Source organism: Bradysia coprophila, unplaced genomic scaffold, assembly GCF_014529535.1.
Source record: "Bradysia coprophila strain Holo2 unplaced genomic scaffold, BU_Bcop_v1 contig_476, whole genome shotgun sequence".
NCBI classification, from domain to species: Eukaryota; Metazoa; Arthropoda; class Insecta; order Diptera; family Sciaridae; genus Bradysia; species Bradysia coprophila.
In genome coordinates this window covers 2,985,690-3,007,851 of record NW_023503727.1, presented here as the reverse complement: position 1 = coordinate 3,007,851, position 22,162 = coordinate 2,985,690, and the positions used below count along the sequence as shown (strand labels likewise).

General features: G+C 36.0%; 1 protein-coding gene across 1 annotated transcript in view; it reads right to left on the bottom strand.

Moving 5' to 3' along the window:
* The window catches only part of LOC119082722 (teneurin-m), a 536,832-nt gene extending 515,324 nt beyond the window's left edge, over positions 1-21,508 (bottom strand). The window contains exon 1 of the mRNA XM_037192307.1: positions 20,668-21,508. Coding sequence (XP_037048202.1) covers positions 20,668-20,695 — 28 coding nt within the window. The 5' untranslated portion in view covers positions 20,696-21,508. The remainder of the gene's footprint in view (positions 1-20,667) is intronic.
* Between the last annotated feature and the right edge of the window lie 654 nt (positions 21,509-22,162).

Sequence of the window (22,162 nt, the reverse complement as noted above, 5' to 3'; positions counted from 1 at the left end):
TTTTTTTAGAATTGTAATACGAATCCAACGAGCTATCACTCATCAATATCGAAGACCGCTTGTTCCCCAATCACCTGAAGATTTGGCGATATCACTCTTAACGTGATCCAGTATTGGTATTTGATGAATAATAACTTAGAATAAAAATGCTACGTCTTTTAATAACACCCAAGATATGACGAAGAACCCGAAAAATGGGAATGCGGTTTGATTTGTCAAACCTGAAAGGAAATGTTCAGATTCGGGTCGATAATGTAGTGCTAGGCAGAATGTAGGTATTTTGTGGCTATTAATATAATACAAACGCGTATCCAATTACGCGTAATGTAATCGCCATTAAATTGTTCCATTCGCCCGATATGAGCCGAAGAACCGACGAAAAGCATTCATGTTATTAAAACTTAAAAATACATTGACGGAAACCGTTAAGTATGCTTTTTATTACATCCCATTTGGTGCTCTGTGAAAACATCTTACTTAACCATCCGTATCCAAACGTTTCCCTATCGCACATTGTTCCGAGTGGCACAGCACCACCTTCGGAACAGTTGTGCCGTTTAAGACGCATAAATACGCAATTCGTTTTCATTTATCAAGGTACAAATATAAATTATATTTTTTTTCGGTGTGTTTCAAATGGCTTCTTATATCCAGCAATTTTAGCACTTTTTTGGTGCTGAAGAAAATGTACCAACAATAAAAATGTTATTTTTATGAAACCGGGAACGGCGCACAACAACAGCAACAATAATCGCAAAGTATGGTACCGAATGGATGGGGGGGATATATCGCTTTACCTCACTTTTACATTTATGTCTTCAAAAATTTTAAATGCTTGTTAGGTTTAACACAATTGGAGCGCTAAAGTATACCTAAAACTGTAACACAGAACACATAGAACACACAGAAGACTGTTACGTTTCATGCTCATAAAAACTTAAGAATGAACGCAGAACATTACAGGGCTAAGGTACCATTATATTAATATCGTAAAAGGCAAAAATAACCAAGAGACCATACATCAAATTAATGTGGCTGGTAGTTGACTGTTTCTTTCTACCGAGTCTACGCTTTTTTTTGTTGTTTTGTATCAATGCTATTACACACCGAGAAGTTTCATACGCGTTCTTCTATGTAATGCAAAGATACGGACAAGCGACTTAAATCAGCAAACGACCATTTCTTAGCAGAAAATGCTCATGTTGGATGTTTGTGTATTATATCATGCCTATCACACAAAGAATATGGTGCGTTTTGTCGGTAAATTGTCTACATTGTGCAATCGTATTGGAGGTATAGTAAAATACGGTTGCCGTTTTGTTTGTTAAGCCGTTTGGATTTGTTGGGTAATATTTTCTTTCCTCTCCTGTCTCAACCAACGTTTGCCTTTTAATTCGGACAGTTAAATATATTACAATGAACAATGGATATTTTTTATCCGCAAATGATGACAAAGGAGACCATCAATTATCCGGCATAACATGCAAAATGGTTACAGATCTGTTTTTATTTGTATTTATATGAACAATGTTCTTCAAGGGCCTGTATGGCAGTTCGAATAGAGTTGAGTGAATTTTGAACCAAGTCAATTGTAGTGTAGGCTAACATTGACGCATATCCAGTGGTCTTTATCTTTCCGGTTGACTGTCGATCAGAGCAATTGTACGAACATGATCATTAGACGAATAAAAATATTAATCGATAACGCAGGGCCGAAAATTTACCGAATTTACTGAAATTTACCGAATAATTGCTTCGATAGATTCGGTAAATTTTGGTAAAACAAACTTACCAATTTACTGGGCCCTGCGAGGACGATAGGATTAATTGAGGACGATAGGATCCAATTAATTTTGACTTGACTTGATTTGATCTACTCAAGATTTCAACAATAGGAAATAGAAAATGAAAGTTTTTGTGGAGTTCTATCTGGAAATGATTTCTGCGATTCCAAACGATTCCTCGAACAGAAGTTGAGGACTGAAATCGTTAAATTGATTTGTCGTGGTTTTCTGACGTTTTCAGGTTTCCGATTTTCAGATGGATCGGTTCTCGCGTTTTTACCTTCATTTTCAGATTTTCGGAATTTTCCCGTTTTCAGATACTTTGTACACTACTCTGCACCACACATATGAACCACACTACTCTTGTATGTCACTTAACTCTCGTTACATACCTTGTTCTAAGTGAAGGATGTACCTTCATTACAAATGTCTTAGATGCAGGTACAAGTGCGGACATTGACGAAGTCGAAAATCGACTATCAAAAGCCGGAAAGAACGATGGCAAAGAACGATTCAAGAGTCGGATCAAATTTTCACTTCCTGTCGGTCTGTTAGCTCGAGGAAATTCAGAATAGTCACCTTTGCCAAAGGACAATTTCAAAGTCTGACGATATTTTCAATTTTCCATTGTATTTCGATCAATATGCCAGGCGCGCAGAGTTCTATTTCGGTCGTATGGGGCAAAATTTTGGTAAACAAAAGAAATAAAAAAAACCGTATGGGGCAACGTATGGGGCGACATGAAGTCGTATGGGGCATCTGCCCAATTCGCCCATAGGAAGTCGGCGCGCCTGCAATATGCTTCAACCGTGCTTCAATCGAGTAAACAAAATGTTATGTTCGTTTGCTGAGAATTCAGTATTCCTGCTTGGTACGAATGAGTTCCAGATTCTGGAAGCATACCATTTTCTACCGGATTTGAAGTCGGACCTAGAGTTCTGGATCAATTTTTCGATTTCTGTGTTCCAATGAACGAACGGATGGATGAGTGAATCGGCTGTTTTCTGTGATGATGTAGAGTGCTAGTGACTGTTTTTGCTGAATGTTTTGACTCTTGTCTGCCACGCTTCGGGTTTTTTCGAAGTGGCATTACTGTCATGCCCAAACTTTCCATCAGATGATGGCATTTGTCTATGTAAATTTTCAAATATTTATTCAACCGAAAATTTACTGCTGTCTTGTATAAGAGGCTAGCAGAAACAACTGAAGATAGTCAGTCCACTCTGAATTTTGGACCGCCGCTAGTTCTCGAGGTCGAAACAGCCTTATTCTACTCAGTTCATTCACTAAACGTGAGCCCAGGGAAAGGGAAAAGCGTTGGTTTTGTTTGTGAAATCATCTTCTGTTGCATTTAGTCCGTTGCTAAATCGCAACGTCAAAAGATTTGGCAATAAATGCCCTTTCGATAGATTCGGTAAAATTTGGTAAAACAAATTTACTGGGCCCTGCGAGGGCGATGGATGCTCCAATTAATTTTTAATATCTCTTAGTCACCTGTTATCGAAAGCGTTGATGAGAATAAGCAACGTCATTTGCCTGGGTGTCTAATTATGTAGCAAAAAGTGTGTTAAAACAATTGAAGTAAAAGATTTTGTATTAAAACGTAGTCGATACTTTAAACAAACGAAGTAGAAGATTCAATGACTGTATCGGAATACGTTATCCATTTGTGAGCGATTAAAAATTCAATACACTCGCAATGCTAACAACCGAACAACTAAACTCATCCTCGCTCACTCATATCCCATCCGACTTGCTGAAGGAACATTTTCACCGAAAACTATTGTCTTTAAAATGTTTTTAAATTCCAGACGGTGAATGATAGAAAAACGTTGAACATAAACGTAAAAAGTTTTTCTTTTTCTTTCCGATTTTCGTTTTTTTTGTTCAAAACAAATTTGCGTGATTGCAGCCATTTTAAACGAATGCTGCGCGACGAAAATTTTTGAGACTGTTCCCAGTAGAGAGAAAATTCATATTTTACATAGGCCGCACGTTTTGAATTACAATTGCGAGCAAACAACCACAACAGTGCTAACAACAAGAGTACTATAAAACTGTAAAACGTTGAGTTGAAATGTTGAAATATTTACTCGATGTTCGGTATTTTCGTACGCTTGCAGTTAGTGTTGCATGAGGATGGATAAGTGTGTATATGTATAAAGCAGTGTACGTACATGCCGGTTTTTGTATGAAAGCACTAAATGTAAGACCTAACAACAATACAATATTTTCCTCATATTTTATGCACAAGCCTGTTTAAGCTTTTATACTATACGCCACCCAGGAAAACATTTTCTGCCCGAGTTGTTGCATTATTCACTTGATGAACAAAAGTTTTGGATTTTATTTGATTTTTTCTCCCTATTTTTGTTTTAATTAAATGCATAACTTTCCACTTTTACAATCATTTTTTAACTGCACGATTTTCGTGAACTATTTCAATAGATATTTATGGTCGGAACAGTTCTTGAGTTTCATGTTCTATGAAATTTAAAAGTATATTGCGGCTTGTGGTAACATGTGCTCAAGTAAAGTTCTAAATGAACAATATTCCACAACTTTATCGTTCTATGAATTATTTACGCTAGTTTAACGTGAAAAGTAAGTGGATATTACTGGATGAAATATACATCAAGCTGTACCTTATGTGCCTCTTTCAAGGCTTCCATTCTCAGTTCAATTTGATATACAGCAAACAACTGGCAATATGAGGATTCCAAGAATCTCTGCTAATTAATCATAAACAAGCGAATGAACTCAATGAATTTCATATCCAATTCGAAATGCTGTAACCAAGCTAACAATCATGTCTTCTTAAATAATGAATAACACCCATCTTTTACCGGTAATAATTGCCATCTCCTCCATATGGGTTCTGTCACATTCTAAATGTGACACCCACATTAATATTATGCAATACATTAGTTCCGGTCGTTTATTTTTGGACTGTTTTGCGATTCATTTACCTGCCCATAAACGGTAATGACAAGTTAGCTAGTATTAAGTGTCACACAGTGCAATTCTGAATGTAATTTAATTAATCGATTTAGGTATGATGCCGTTGCTCTTTAATATGTTAACCCATTCATCGCACGGGTATAATAATTAATCTCGAGTGTGGGTGAGGTGAGGTATCCACAACATACATACATATATATATATATATGAATTGCGATCAATCTCATTTTATTGAGGTCGTTAATTCGGTATGTTATCAAGTCGTTCCTGTCGACGTTTAAGTACAGCTAACATTATTATCCAGACATTAGCATTCAAGCGATGTGAATAAAATTAAATTTTTGTGTGGAATGTCAACCTCACCTTCTAATTCTAACTTGTATAATGCATGGACGGTTGGCAAGTTATAAGAACCAGAGCATCCGAAACAACATAACTACGTCACAATAGACTCAAAATAAATCGATGTTACCTTGTAGAACAAATGACTTAAATTGAATGGAAAAGGACAAAAAATAGATTTTTCGATAAAAACCCTCAACGAAGAGTGTTGTGTAGCAAACTATAGGACACATATCCAAACATACGAGTTGTTCGTAAAAAGTAGTATACTGAATCGCCTGCAGCATTCAAATTAAGTTGATGTAACGTGGTAATCGTTTTGCTGGAATAACTACTTTGCCAGGTATACTACATTGTCGAGAAGAATGTCGTTTACGAGAAATTGGATTAGAAAGACTATTGGATGCTTTTGGTTATTTTGTTGGTGGCTCATTCTTTTTGCTAATGGAAGTTCAACAGTAACGGTTATACTTGAGCTTGAATTCAAACCGAAATTTTTCCAGAAAGAATGCAGCCAAAAGCGCTCTATATGTCCAAAAAGCTCTATAATCGTCGTAGATGTATGTAGTCAAGAGATTGAAACTGCATGAAATAACTTTAATTAACTTCGGGCATGTTGAATGAGTTTTTATTGACAGAATTGCTGTTTATTCAGTTCCCGGACCTATTATGGAGAATTTTTGTTACTGAAAACTGCAGCAATTTACCAAAATCTACCCAAAAATTAGTAATGTTCGGTAAGGTTCAGAAAATGTTTGGTAGATTTTGCGTAAATTTCAATAATTTTCGGTTAATTTTCGGTAAATTTCAGTAACGTCTCTGTGAATTTTCTGTAAATTTTCGGTAAATTTCTTTAAATTTTCCGTAAATTTCAGTAAATTTCAGTTAAAATTCGACAATTTTCAGTCATTTCAATAAATAAAATGTCCTAATCTGTTCTATGAGAGTTCTGTTTGAAATTTAGTAGTTTCAACAGATGTGGAGCATTGAATATCCAACACAAGACCAACAAGAATAGACCGGCTGAAGCCTGGTGAGGTCTTTTTTCATTTTTTTTTTCAATTTCTGTTTACTACTAGCTTGGTACTCATTCAAGTACCACTTTGGTATTCAACTACCAAATTTTGGAATTATAAATAGGCAAGCAAGCCGATTAATTTCATCAGTCGGTGTGCAGCTATCAAACAGTAAACATATCTACAACATCCGTATTAGTCAACTACCACGTTGGTAGTCAACTACCACTTTGGTAGTCAACTACCACTTTGGTAGTCAACTACCACTTTGGTAGTGAACTACCACTTTGGTAGTCAACTACCACTTTGGTAGTCAACTACCACTTTGATAGTCAACTACCACTTTGGTAGTCAACTACCACTTGGGTATTCAACTACCAAAGTGGTAGTCAACTACCACTTTGGTAGTCAACTACGACTTTGGTAGTCAACTACCACTTTGGTAGTCAACTACCACTTTGGTAGTCAACTACGACTTTGGTAGTCAACTACCACTTTGGTAGTCAACTACCACTTTGGTAGTCAACTACCACTTTGGTAGTCAACTACCACTTTGGTAGTCAACTACCACTTTGGTAGTCAATTACCACTTTGGTAGTCAACTACCACTTTGGTAGTCAACTACCACTTTGGTAGTCAACTACCACTTTGGTAGTCAACTACCACTTTGGTAGTCAACTACCAAATACTCGATTTATAAATAGACCAGCAGGCCGAATAATTTCGTCAGTCGGTGTGCGTCTCTCGAGTAAGAAACATCTTTGCTACTAAATATTTTTGGGGTCCAACTACCAACAACTACCTAACTTTCAAATGGGAATGTCTGCTATGAGCGATCGGTTACCAGACAACAAATAACAATTGATTTGCCTGGTGTTGGTTTGCTCATAGTAGCATTGCAATTCTAACTTTTATCAATCACATTTGATTTGTGACACAGACGGACGGACGGACGGACGGATGAAGTGTCCACAAAAGGTCTTTTTTTCCTATGGAAAAAAGACCTAAAAAATGCTTCATACCCCTCTTCTATATAGAAAAATAGTCCAAATAGTTCGAAATGTGGGTTCCAAGAGTATGTGACCTACGTGGATACATCAAGTAACTCCTCATATTAGTTGATATGCAGTAAATAATGAATAACCACATGAAAAACCTCAAAAAAAACGATAAAATTTCGTCGGTTTGGGGTGGACTTTCATTAAAGTCGCTCCAACCCTCTGCAGTGAAACTTATCCAAGAATGTTTTTCCATAGCATGGTACTACTGAGGCTAGGCTATCTTGCCATACATACCATGTTATGGACTTGTGTCACAAAATAAATTTCACCAAACATAGTACTACGTTTTACTCGCAATAGTTCAACGAATCGAATGAGATATAACTCATTAATATCCGTGACCCCTTGTCTCAAAGCTGTTCGATGATTTCGCGATATCACTCTTAAGCTTTCCAAGACGCAAAACATATAAACTGCACCAAGACCCAGCCTAATTCGAAGCAAAATCTTTTACTTCATTAGTTTCGAACATACATTAACGATTGTAATAGAAATTGTAATAGTCATAGATTCAAGTAATATTCAAATATTATTTTACTACAAGTACTAAGCACACATCACTAACATTTAACTATTATAACCGTAACTTGTTCCGCCAAAACACCCCCCTACAAGAAAGTGTATAAAAAGAATGTTTGCCAGTAAAAATATCTCAACATTTTCCCTCATGCCAAAGAATAACATTATAATAACGACAAAATGGGGATGACTTTAATGAGAGAGCCACATCCCTATGTCAAAGTAGTTAACTGTAATATATTCTTATCCACCTTCGTACGAAACTCAGCGTCGTCGACGACGTCGACGATCCCCTTTGAGCTGTTTTACTAACTTTATATAACAACATACAAGCCCTGAATATATCTGTCCCGTAGAAAAAATATAAATGTAATATTTTCAACGCAAGCTACACGGATGTGCGAAGTGTATAATGGCACAAGGAGTATAGAGGTGCAATAAAAGGAAAGATTTAATTTAGAAGGAAAATTGCTTTTTAAATAAAATTTTGCTTTTTCTCTAACTTGATTAATTTTATTGTTATTATTATTGCAACCGTTCATCGCATAACATGCGATATAAATTATGTTTTTGCAAAAGTTTACATTGGATACAGATATAGACACTTGAATTAATGAATATAAAATATGGGTGCGTTGGATCGGATAGGCGTTTTTAGACGACACCATTTCTTAATTAAGTTTTGTAAATGGACTTTTTTTTGAGACCTAAACGCGTTTTCAGCCTTGTCTTATCGTTAGTGATAACAACATTATTGGCCCTTGATGGAAAAAGTTTGCTTTTGTAAATAATTTTTAATTTCTCGCGTAAGTGGAAAATATTACGGGAATTAGTGCTAAGCACAGCGCATCGCGATATAATCATCAAATCTGTTACAACTTTTGTTCAAAGCATCACCTGTTTTTAGCCCCGTACGAAGTACTGGGGGCTTATAAGATTAATATGCCGTTTGTAACACGTCGAATTGGAAGCAGACAGTAAGGGCAAAGCATTTGGTTATGTTCATAGATGACGAATCCGCAATAAAAAAAATGTCCGTCCGTCCGTCCGTCCGTCCGTCTGTGACCCCTCTAGCTTGAGTAGATCACAACCTTTTTTCAAAATTCTTTTTTTCCCCGATTGGTATCGACAAAAGTAAGGTCAAGTTCGAAAAAGGGGATGGTAGGGTCGGCCCCTCCAGAGCTAGGGCCCAAAAGGTGTTTTTCAGTCTTTCGACGATATCTACCGAAATACGCACGCAATGGCTGCTTGTGATATATCAAATGAAAGGTATTGACGAGTAGAACAAAGTTGCTGAACATTGTTTTTGGGTAAGATGCAACGTGGGCTTGTTGGGAGGGCTCAAAGGTCGTTACTCGGCCCTAAGTGTTTTTTGCACATAAATCGAGTAAATCTCATCCGATTTTGCTAGTTTTTGTTTCATTTGAGAGATAATTGAATGCCGAATAGAATGATGGCAAAAAAAAGTTTCAAATTTGGGCCCTTGGACTAAGGCCGCTACTCGGCCCTAAGTGTTTTTTGCACATAAATCGAGTAAATCTCATCCGATTTTGCTAGTTTTTGTTTCATTTGAGAGATAATTGAATACCCAATGGAAAGTTGGCAAAAAAAGTTTCAAATTTGGGCCCTTGGACTAAGGCCGCTACTCGGCCCTAAGTGTTTTTTGCACATAAATCGAGTAAATCTCATCCGATTTTGCTAGTTTTTGTTTCATTTGAGAGATAATTGAATGCCGAATAGAATGGTGGCAAAAAAAGTTTCAAATTTGGGCCCTTGCACTAAGGCCGCTACTCGGCCCTAAGTGCTCTTTGCACATAAATCGAGTAAATCTCATCCGATTTTGCTAGTTTTTGTTTCATTTGAGAGATAATTGAATACCCAATGGAAAGTTGGCAAAAAAAGTTTCAAATTTGGGCCCTTGCACTAAGGCCGCTACTCGGCCCTAAGTGCTCTTTGCACATAAATCGAGTAAATCTCAACCGATTTTGCTAGTTTTTGTTTCATTTGAGAGATAATTGAATGCCGAATAGAATGGTGGCAAAAAAAGTTTCAAATTTGGGCCCTTGGACTAAGGCCGCTACTCGGCCCTAAGTGTTTTTTGCACATAAATCGAGTAAATCTCATCCGATTTTGCTAGTTTTTGTTTCATTTGAGAGATAATTGAATACCCAATGGAAAGTTGGCAAAAAAAGTTTCAAATTTGGGCCCTTGGACTAAGGCCGCTACTCGGCCCTAAGTGTTTTTTGCACATAAATCGAGTAAATCTCATCCGATTTTGCTAGTTTTTGTTTCATTTGAGAGATAATTGAATACCCAATGGAAAGTTGGCAAAAAAAGTTTCAAATTTGGGCCCTTGGACTAAGGCCGCTACTCGGCCCTAAGTGTTTTTTGCACATAAATCGAGTAAATCTCATCCGATTTTGCTAGTTTTTGTTTCATTTGAGAGATAATTGAATACCCAATGGAAAGTTGGCAAAAAAAGTTTCAAATTTGGGCCCTTGGACTAAGGCCGCTACTCGGCCCTAAGTGTTTTTTGCACATAAATCGAGTAAATCTCATCCGATTTTGCTAGTTTTTGTTTCATTTGAGAGATAATTGAATACCCAATGGAAAGTTGGCAAAAAAAGTTTCAAATTTGGGCCCTTGCACTAAGGCCGCTACTCGGCCCTAAGTGCTCTTTGCACATAAATCGAGTAAATCTCAACCGATTTTGCTAGTTTTTGTTTCATTTGAGAGGTAATTGAATACCCAATGGAAAGTTGGCAAAAAATTTTGGGTTTCTAAAATAATGTCGTAAATTGTTGGTTTTATTTGAGAGGTACTTCGTACGGGCTTTCGTAATTGCGCCATGCGCAATTTTAAAAATGAACACTTTCAGTAAAGTTGACCATGCCCAACTTGACTTGCATTTTGGTAACAGACGCATTAGAGGGATGTAGATGTATTAGGGTTCCGGGCTTATTAGGGCTACGGACGTATTATGGTTGCGGACGAAATAGGATTACGGGTTGTACGGGGCTAAATCGCAGCAAACGCTCCGACTGTTCTGATGCCTTGTTTTCATACGTAATCTATTACTTCATTAATTGTAACAAACACTCTACTACGAAAACGACATTGAAAATGAAGGTCGTCGTTTACTATTGCCGTTGCTGTTGATACCAGATGCTGAACTGTTTCTGAAATGATATGAAACACTACTCCGTTTTTGTAGAAAAAACTACCCAAATTTTCGGAAAAATCTCTTTGACAATGTTTTAATGGAAAAGTAAACGAGAAATATTTGAACATGTTTCAATCACCAACTTAATGGTTAGCTTCCACGAAAATCCTACAAAAAATTTTATGAAAATAGAGTTGTTGGGATCTTCTTCTTGGAAGGCTTCAAAAGAAGTTCCATGAAACAAAAACAGACATGAGCTAACAGGCAATAGATTTGCGCTTATATATGTTTGGGATATAACGTTCGTACATTTAATTCCACTTACAGTGAAGCACTAGGGTCTAATGTTTTCTTCGAAGTTCAATAAATCATTTCTCTGATTTTTATAAATCAGCCATTTGTAATGTCATGAAATCGGCAAATAACAAGAATCTATCTCACGCCTGAGCACCTTTATCAATGTGAAATGAGACTTTCTCGAGACCCGTGCTCACAAACTTGCTCAATATCGATTCGTGAAGACCTGCACCCCAATAGGTGCCAATCCCCACCAAAGATGTAAATGTGTTCGTTTAATCAGTGTAATTTCAAAGTAAATAAATAAACAAAATCATTGGTTCTGCAAACACAAAAGTCATAACAGTTTTTCCCTGATCTGTGTTGATAAGTGCTTTAAATCATAGAAACTCGATACACAAACCTTACTCTGAATATAAAGGATCAAAATACGCTTCGGTACAGATGAATATATAAATGTATATCTTCTGGCTGCAAAGAAATGTGTATGGAAAAGGAAGGCGAAAAAAAACACACACTTTTATTGGGACACTCCACAGGGAGTTGCAGCTCACGCGTGATGTGATAGACCTGCAGGGGTTGTTCAGCTTGGCGGAGTTTTATATTTATGCGAAACAGAGTATCAGAACACAATTTACGCTTTTACGTGAATATAATGCTGAAATTGTACAATACCTTGGGTGATTGTTGTTTCATTTTTATTTTTATTTCTCATCTTAGCTTACAATCTTGTTGTGAGACGTTTCTTCTTCGTTCTTTCGTCACAGAATTATGTGATATTTATCTATGATGGCGTTGAAAAGTTGACCAGTTTTATTACACCTACCTCAAAAGATTAAGTGTTTTTCTGGGACAAAGCTTTTTGCTCGTTTAATGTTTTCTTCAGAAATGTGATACAGTGTCGTTTTGCGAAATATTTAAGTCAAACCATGTTAAGGCTCAGCTTATTTCGCATGACAATCGAAAATTTCCCATTTACGAAAACAGTGGAGTGGAAAAAAAGACAGACTTAGTTTGGAGGGAGTTTTTTTTCGGATTTTTTCAGGGCCGTAGCTATAAATATAGAACTAAATGCACTAGAAAAATGCGAATGCGAATTAATGGTAGTGGTTTTCAAACAATAACGTGAATATCTAAGAGTATTTTGGTCTTAAAGGCCCGTCATTGGGAAATGACAGGACAGTTCACCGAAAATGTATGGAAAATTTTATCACAAAAATTCACCGAAAAAATTCAAAGAAACTCACCTCTCATGCTTTCCATTGTATTCGTGCACCGTCTCTTTATGTCCCCAAGGCATATTTTAACGCTAAACACTTTTTACTCGATGCAAAAACAAAAAGTTTTTTTTGTTTTGTCGCGACAAAAACACAGAAAATATTTCGACACAACTGTGACACTCCGCTACTATAAGTACTAGAATGAATGTACGCTGTGTTCACTTCGGCGGTAAAATATTTTCATTCAAAAAAGTGTCCGACACTTCAACGATGGTAGACATTTATCAAAATTGTAACCTCTCCCACTTCTTTAGTAAGCTAACAAGAATTCGCTGAGTCTAATTATGCCACCTCTTCGAACAAAAATATCGGCTGAGGTCGAATAATTCTCCGCTGAGCTTTAACAAACCTCCGCTGAGCTCTAATAATTCTCCGCTGAGCTTTGACAAACCTCTAATGAGTTCTAATAATTCTCCGCTAGGCTTCAGTAAGAGTCTCTCAGACCTTAGCACATATTAGTAAGGCAATGAAGCTAAGCGAACACTCAATAAGCATCAATGGATGCCTAATAATTGTTGCTATGATTTAATAAGACTCCACTTAGCTTTGACAGATCTCCGCTGAGTGTCCGATTAGCTCCATTAAGCCTTCCTGAAACTTCCTTAGGCCTAACGGACACTTCCTGAAGCCTAGCGGAGAGTTATTAGAGCTCAGCGAAGAATTATTAGAACTCAGCCGATATTTTTATTCAAAGAGGTGGCATAATTAGACTTCGCGAAGTCTTCTTAGCTTACTAAAGAGGAACGAACATTTATTTACGCTCAGCGCAGTCTTACGAGAGGCTAAATTTTTAATAAATGCTCTCCCATCGTTGAGAGAATGTTCGCTGAGCTCTCGTAAAGCTTTAAAAAATGGTCGGTGAGCATTATTAAATGTATACGCTACCCTTTGTCAACCGTTTGATGATTGTTTTTAAATGTCCGACACTTTTTTGAATGAAAATATTTTACCGCCGAAGTGAACACAGCAAACATTGATTCTAGTACTTATAGTAGCGGAGTGTCACAGTTGTGTCGAAATATTTTTTGTGTTTTTGTCGCGACAAAACAAAAAAAAACTTTTTGTTTTTGCATCGAGTAAAAAGTGTGTTAGTGTTCAAATATGCCTTGGCGACCTAAAGAGACTATGCCCGAATACAAAGCATAAGAGGTGAGTTTCTTTGAATTTTTTCGGTGAATTTTTGTGATAAAATTTTCCATACATTTTCGGGAAACTGTCCTGTCATTTCCCAATGACGGGCCTTAATTGCGTAGATTTCCTCCAAATATTATGTCAGTTGAGTTGAAACGAAATGTTGCAGAACAGAAGACAAAAGAAGCTTGCAATCGCATGGTAAAATCAAATCGATGAAGTACTAGATTTCTTATATATTTCTAAATTTTTTCAGGCTGAACCGAAGTCAAGGGCTGCAATACCACTAGTCAAAATAACAAGTTTGAAAAACGTGGAGCCACTGAGAAATGAAATTAAGGCAAATGTTATCACGTAATGAATCATTTCGGAGGGGTGCAGCGAGTAAAGTATATTCCTTTGCTTGTGACAAATCTAATCGTTCAACTAATAGTAAACTCACGAACGATCCATCTTATTAAATTTAATTAAATTAAATGAGCCATGTCTGGTTTCCTGCGATTGGTTTCTAGCTGAGGTATTGTAAAATGCTTTTGTCTCAAAGCGATGAAAAACAGATAGAAAAACACGTTCGGTATGTTAGAATAGGTAACATACCCTGCATACGTTTCGTTGAAGAACATTCTCCCACAGAGTTCATTAAGCTATTCACCGTACAACGAAAACAGTTCAAAAAATTCTTCCAATAAACTGGGAATATTTAGCGCTCATCGTTTACCTTTTGTTTTAAAGGCATTTTCAATATTCTACATGCACATTCAGAAGCGATCAAATTATTTTGATTCCAACTGACTATGAACCAAATAATGCGCGCTTAATTAATGTTCAATACCCGATAAAGGCATCGCGTTTCATTGTACGTTTCACAATTTCCGCACACACAAATGCTCGCATCGCCGTTCTTTTCTATAGATATCGGATAATGAGTTTGTCGACGAAAATATTATTATTAATTTCATATCACGATCACCTTTTATAAGTCGAAAAAGTTATTAGAGATGACACGCTCTCATCATCATCATATATTCCAATTTTAGCATCGCTATAACATTCGAAACGCAAGCATCTATAATAATAATCATTCACATCGATTAATAATCTATAAAAATAATTCCAGTTTTGGAATCCATTTTATTACACATAAATTCCTTCACACATCGGATTTAATTTAATCTCATTATCATAAATTATTGAGCCTTTAACTACATTATGCGATATATTTATAAATGTAAATGGTATAAAGGTATATTTTGTACTCAGATTATAAACTATTACACGTGATTACAGTTGCGTGTATACCAACCATATTAATTACAATTTAAAAATAAAAGTTACTCGCCATATGGGAAACAATAAAAAAATGAAAAGGAAATAAAATTTTTTGAATTTTCCGCATAGCACTGTCAGGTAATGTTTTTAACATACGAGAAAATTGAAAGAAAATGGTTTGATAACCACCTCTGCGTACGAGTGCTAATGTCAGAGCAACAAAAATGATTTTTTTTTTATATGATTGCTCGGGGATATTAAGCAAATTTATTGCAATAAAATGGGGATTGACTGAGAGTCGAGCTTTTTAATTGAAAAAAATATTTCGTGGGCATTTGCCGTTTTCTGAGCTAAACATTTTATTGGCTTTTCGTGGTGCCAGTGTGTGTTATTTTAGCAAATAAATATTTTATTGTTTATGAACAGGTTTTACAGTTCTGCACTTCACACATTTTCTTTAAGTGGAAATTGAAATGACTTTCGTTCTACTACAAAAAGCTATATTCGAGTAAAAGGCTGGGTATTGTCGTTGTGCATGCAACTGTTGTTAGGCTAAGGCTGTACAGAAGAGTAAGTTACTCAATTTTTTGTGGAAATAAAAAACCGGCTACAACTAAACATGTCAAGACAACAGTTAAAGCTGTCTTTTTTGCACTAAAGATCCTTCCAATAGAAACTTGGAGGAGGAGGTCTGCATAGTAGGCAGTCGCACCGAGTGTCTGATGACAGTTCAGATGTGAAATTTTGTTATTCTCTCAACTCTGTTTTGGCAATAAGAGTTTTGACATGCTTTCGTTTTCCCTAGGGTCGAAAGTGGCTTATTACATTCCTTGGGAGATTGATTTAGGTTTCAAAAGCATGTAAAGTCCATTACAAAACTCGGAATAAAATGGAAAGTCTCGTTTTCGTGTGTTTATTGCCCTCGGACCGACTTCAATTCAATTTTCATCCGGGAGGAATAATAACATCGGAAAACGATATCTTTTAACTTGACACCAGCCAGCTCCAATGTGAAGGTTCGCAAGCTGTTTCATCTAACGAGATAATGTTTTGTGAATAATACAAAAAATTATTCACTACCATGGCGACAGTAGCTGGATGAGGACTAGTCTGCCACGCCAGGTCATAATCATATAAGTGTAATAGTTCAGCGAATCGTAAGAAAATGGAAATGCGGTTCAATTGTGTGTATCATTGCGACGGTAATCATGTGTAATCATCGATAGTATCGACAACAATCAGGAATGATTATATATAATGTGGTTATTATAGTAAAATTAATAGTTAAACAAATGAAGTAAAAGATTTTGCTTTAACCACTGGGTATACTTTTAACAACAGAAGTGAAAGATTTAATGATTATATCGCGATATGTTTGCTTAAGTTTCTTAAGAATCAAATAGTGTAATAAAGAAATCGGAATGATGAGTAATAGACTCGGAACGTGACCCAAGCATATTTGAAGATTTGCCGAAAATATTTATTCTAAAATTTGATTAGAATCGTTGATGAATTTCTTATCTATGTAATCAGCTGATCCGTAGCTTCATTACTAAGTACTAAACTAGTACATTATCAGCTTGTCGTTTGTTAAAGGCTTAGATACGTCTCCCAAATGTCATAATCAGCTCTCATTTATCCACTTGACAATAACATGACTTTTCCTTTCAAATACTCGTCCGTAATTACCATTCCCATACGTTACATGTGTGGACAAGCTGAACGGTATTCAAAGAGAAACAAACTTGTAAGTTTCCACCCTCCAGTTAACCGGACAATGGCAAATATCCATTTCAGCCCAACAATTACCATTTTAATACACTCAATTCCCGGAAAGCATACGGTACCTTTTCTTAGTCAGTTTCTGTTTTACTCTTAGCTACACCTTTGTCATGATAACTCCTTTACAGTTAATAGTGGAGACCCCTTAACGCAGCAGATACAAGGATTTCTCTTTTTAATTTATATCTGGAACTGTCACATACAGTGAATAGCCTGTTTCCACACAATGTTTTTCCGTATTCCCTGTATTTTGCAAGTAGAAAACCATTGCCAACTGTCAAAACAATATCTTTTCTTCCTTTCCATAATATCTAAATCCAGCGGAAAGCACATAAAACTAAAAGGAACACGAAAAGTAGAAAAAGTGTTTCGCATTTTCTTTTGTCTTGTTGATAGATGTTGTGTAATATAAGATGAGAATAAAACTTCTTAGTCTTCCTTCTGTTTCTGTTTTTTTTTGTGTGTGTGTTCTATCCCCTCTGTTTCGGTGATAATAATATGGTTGAGCCTATAAAAGTTCAATTTATGTTACATCTTTGAGTAATGTACGATTTATGTAACACACTTATCATTTATACATTAATAGTTCGGGCAACCCATCCATTGTCTCGTGATACGTTTTGCGTATTCAGTATTCAAGTGTGAAAAAACCTCGTCGAAAGACATTAAATTGTCAATTAAACAAAGACGGTAATGCGTGGTCGATTGATAAATTGTCGAATGCAATGTTGTCGAGAAGTATAGGGTTCGGAAAATTGTCAGACAATTGCTCTTTTTCTATAGATAGGATACCAATTGAGTGGTGGCGTAGAACACCATTTCAAATTCAAGTATCGAACCATATGTTTGGTACTTTGATATTGAAATTGTTTAATTCGAAGTGAATCGAAAATTATGGTAATTTCGACAAAACTGCACTAGTGCGGGAAAGGTGGCGGGACATTTCCACACCGTCAATGTCGTCAGGAACGATATTATCGTTTTTTAGACGATACTATCGTCTAAAAAACGATAATATCGTTTTTAGACGATAGTATCGTCCAAAAAAACGATATTATCGTCCAAAAAATTTTCAACCAGGACGATAATATCGTCTAAATTGGAAAATTCTAAAATATTGTTTGGACGATAGTATCGTTTTCTAGACGATATTACCGTTCTAGAAAATCTAATGGATATTATCGTTTTCTTAAATGATAATATCGTCCAGCACGATACTATCGTTTAAAAAAACGATAATATCGCCCAGGACGATATTATCGTTTAGTTTTGGGTGGTAATATTGTCCAGGACTCAATTTTACTCAGAGGTGCAGCAAGAACCGAATTCTCATATTATCGTTTAAAGACAATAGTATCGTTTTTTTAAACGATAATATCGTCCAGAAAACGATAATATCGTCCTGAAAATATTTTAGAATTTATAATTTTAGACGATATTATCGTCCTGGATGAAAATTTTTGGGGCGATAATATCGTTTTTTTGGACGATAGTATCGTCTAAAAAACGATAGTATCGTTTTCTAGACGATACTATCGTCCAAAAAAACGATAATATCGTTTCTGACGATATTGACCGTGTAGTTATGTCGCCCCTCCGCGGCAAAGACCTGTATGAAAATTTGATATTTCGATATAACCCCGGGAGATACATATCCAATTGATTGATTAACTATTTGTAGGAGCGAACCAGAGGAGCTTTATTTTTCGTTAATTAAAGAGAAAGAAGGTGTTTCCTGCAAAATCTTTTCAATAGCTTAACCAGTCATTTTGATATAAATAAGGGACTCCTACCAAGACGTTATTGCTTATTTTGGCCTGGGGCACAAGGATCTGAAATATTTCCTAGGTGTGGTGGTAGATAATGACAAAATACTAGAGTATGTTGGTAGTTTCCTGGTTCAGTGTGTGAAACAATTACAATTAACCTATTACAGACAAGCAAGCAATTTTATCGGATCTACTACTTCTTTTAATGAAACAATTTATTACAATCGAATAATTTCAAAATTATTACTCGCTCCGCTCGTAAGGAAAACTTGGGTCTAGTGCTGAGAAAATCAACATTACAACACTTGTAATACAACATACTATTAAATGACAACTCATCAGCAATTAATAAAGTTGTACGAGGAATTGTCGTCAATAATTTATTTATAAATCGTTGTGTGTCGTCCAATTTTTGTGTATAATAATGATTTATTCAGTCGTACAACATAATATAAATGTATGCAGCGATAGAGTACACCATAATGAAATAACCGAACATGGCTATGGTATACCTTCTGAACACTAAAAACAAAATAATGTGCAACTCAACTACCGTTTGTGTATTATATTTAAATCGAGGAGGAACAAAAAAAAGCGAAATAAAATTAAAACACTCATGTCACAATAATTAATAATCCCATTATCATCGGCTTTTTAATCGCATTAAATAAATCTCCCCGTGCATACATGAACATGCAATTTGATAAATTGACTTCATTAAACATTCAGCTGAAAATTATTTTATTTCGTTTCGTATTTATAATGCTGCTTAATACCCCGTCCGTCCTTATAAAACCTTATAACATGTTGGGCCGCGGCGGACAGTTTAGATTAGGTTATGTGATGGATTTAGCAATAAGAAATCTAAACAAAACTTTGCAATAAAATGTGTCGCGTCTTTGAAAATCTTTTATTTCCATTTCTCTTCGTTTGGTTGAATTAAATTTGACGTTAATTTGTGACTTGGGTTCAGCTAATTCGGAGAAATCGTCTTCAACACCGTAATGTCGTGCAACATTTGGTTGGTGTGTTGCCGACTACAATCCGGTGAAGGATAAAGTCAAAAATGAAATGATTGAAAAAGATTTAGTTGACGTTTTGACAGGAAGGAGAAGGACCAAAATTAATAGGTCGGAATAGATTAGGTTTACCCAAAAATACCTAAACCTATTTTGACTTGAAGATAAATCAGTTGGATAGTTTGGTATCAGATCGTTCCACTATTTACATCGTCTGTCCACTAATTTTACTCCTAGTTTTAGCCCAACTGTATTTCTGAAGGCTGGGAGAAACTTCTGTATAATGATTCGAATGGATTCAAATGGATTTGAGCATTCGAAGATGACTACAGTTGACTTCGTATAGTTATGAAATCTACTACTTCTATTGACCTAGGAATTTTGGACTGGATGAAACAAAATATTTTACTTCAATAACATAACATGTTGCTATATAAGCTACACCAGCAGGCATACCATATTGCTAGTTTTGTTATCGCTGTCGATAACAGATGATATAAATTCCATGTCAAATACATTGATGACCTCAGTTCGTATTTACTGTTGGAAAGGATACAAACTGAGATTAAACGAAGTAAAAGTTCGTGTAGATTGTATGGTTCAGGTGTTGCTTTGAGAGTGCAGCTGTCTACATAGTCAACTCCTTCGAATACCAAAAAAAGAAAACGGAGTAGAAAGATCGACAATAACCTCTACCACTTACATCAAAGTCAAGTGTCGTGCGTGCCTCTGCAACTTTTCGAGTAGGTTTACCGGAATTAACTAAAGCTGACACGTTCAATTGGATTTAATCAAACCAATTCGTCGATATTGGGCAATCGAATGCCATTAATAAATTGAATGATATACGTACACCAGTGGCACATACACATTACCCACAAATCTATATAGATGATTTATCCAACTTAAAATATTGCTTAATAAACGGAAATCAACCTCAAACGTACAAAAGATTAATTAATATAATAAATCTAAATTTGGTATTATAATTTTCCATGCAAAGTTTTCCCATTATATAGCGCTACTACACCGAAATATAAACGATATTCGTTTCAACCACACACCGAAATATTTTCCACCCACACATACATCCATACGTACAGCACGCACACATCGTGCTTTAATGCTTATCGATGATACCAGTGAATACCAGCACACCAGAAGTATTTATATATAAATTTGGGACAAAAATGAACATTACATCAGACACACATATGATGAGAAAGTCAATGAATTTTGGAAAGCATGACAATTTACAGATATATTTTGCTTACCTTCTGAACTATCAATTGCATAGTACATTTATCCTATGGTAAACAGCTGGTGTCTTCGCTATACACACAATTGTATTTATGATGATGATTATTCGAACTGATCCAAGCACACACTTAAACTGGGTAAAGTATTTCAAACATGAAAATATTTGAAATCCTTTAAATTTTTCAGTACTTTTCTCCGCTGAACGATACAACTTCAATCACTTTGGCAAAAAAACACACACGTCAATGAAACGTTTATTGTATACAATCGAAAATGAATGAGAGAGCTGGGGAAGAGAAAATGTTACGGAAATTTTCACGTTTCCCTTAAAGTTTTGGTTGTCTGTTAAAGATATTTTAATATTTTCATCTAAGTTTTCACTTGTATTTTTTGGTTTGAAGATTACGCGGTTTTTTTTTCGAAAAATAAATCGAACAAATTTATTTTCGTACAATAAAAGTTCTCATTTATTTTTTGGCAGACTGCTTGTCTCACGAAAAGCTTTACGCATGAAAAAAAAAATATTTTACGAGAGGATAACTACATTACACGATCCCAGAAGGTTTTTTTTTCGGTCGAAGAAGGGTGCAGATTTTTTTTACAAATAAACCGAGAACATCGTGAATCTGTGCCTCTCATCCATGACTTTGAATTGGAACCATTTCTGATAGGTGACCAGCCCAGGGTTGATGATGGGAAATCTTTGATCTTTTTTTGTTTGTTTGTTAAATTTTACCAACTACCAGCAACACAATTCTCTCAACTATCAAATATTTACATCAAAATATTTTTACTGACGACGCGAAATTTTCACTTCCTTTCACAACGACTTTATAGAAGGGCGAACGGCCATCGACTGATGTTTTGAAATGCGTACAACTTAAATTTCACCTTTCGCTATTTTGTTGGTGGCTCATATTTTCGTATGCTGAACATATCCAGAATAGTTACACACAGTCGTGTTCCTGAACATCGTCATGTAATCGTATCTGTTCTATCGCTGTTGTGGACCTGCGCCAATGCAGCCCGTGACAGAGCGCTTGACTATGTTCTCAATGTGGATTTTGGTAGCGAAAAAGATTTCTGCGTGCGCTTTACATGTTCGTATTGGAATGAGAGGGTTGACTGGTGGGACGGGGTGGTTTTTTCGGTTTTGGTTTATATGTTTGCCAATGTGTGTATATTTATGCTGTAATGTGGAGTGCGAATATGCAGTATTTTGCAGTAGTAGTGGTAGTTTTGTAGTGGATTTTGTAGTGCTACACATACACAGTGTGCTTTTTCGGCATGTGAGATCGAGAGGATGAAGTGGGTGGTAAAATTGACTGGTATATATATGGAAAGCGCGGCACTGATGTTATTCGCTTTGTGTATGCGGTGGTGTGAGGGTGAAGAAAGGTTTTCTTTGATTCTAGTAAGGGGTTAATGGCTTGTGCTGGAATGCGCCTTGGGACCTAGGTCTGTGGGCTACTATTGATGCTTGCCATTGCTGTTATTTCGCCACCGATA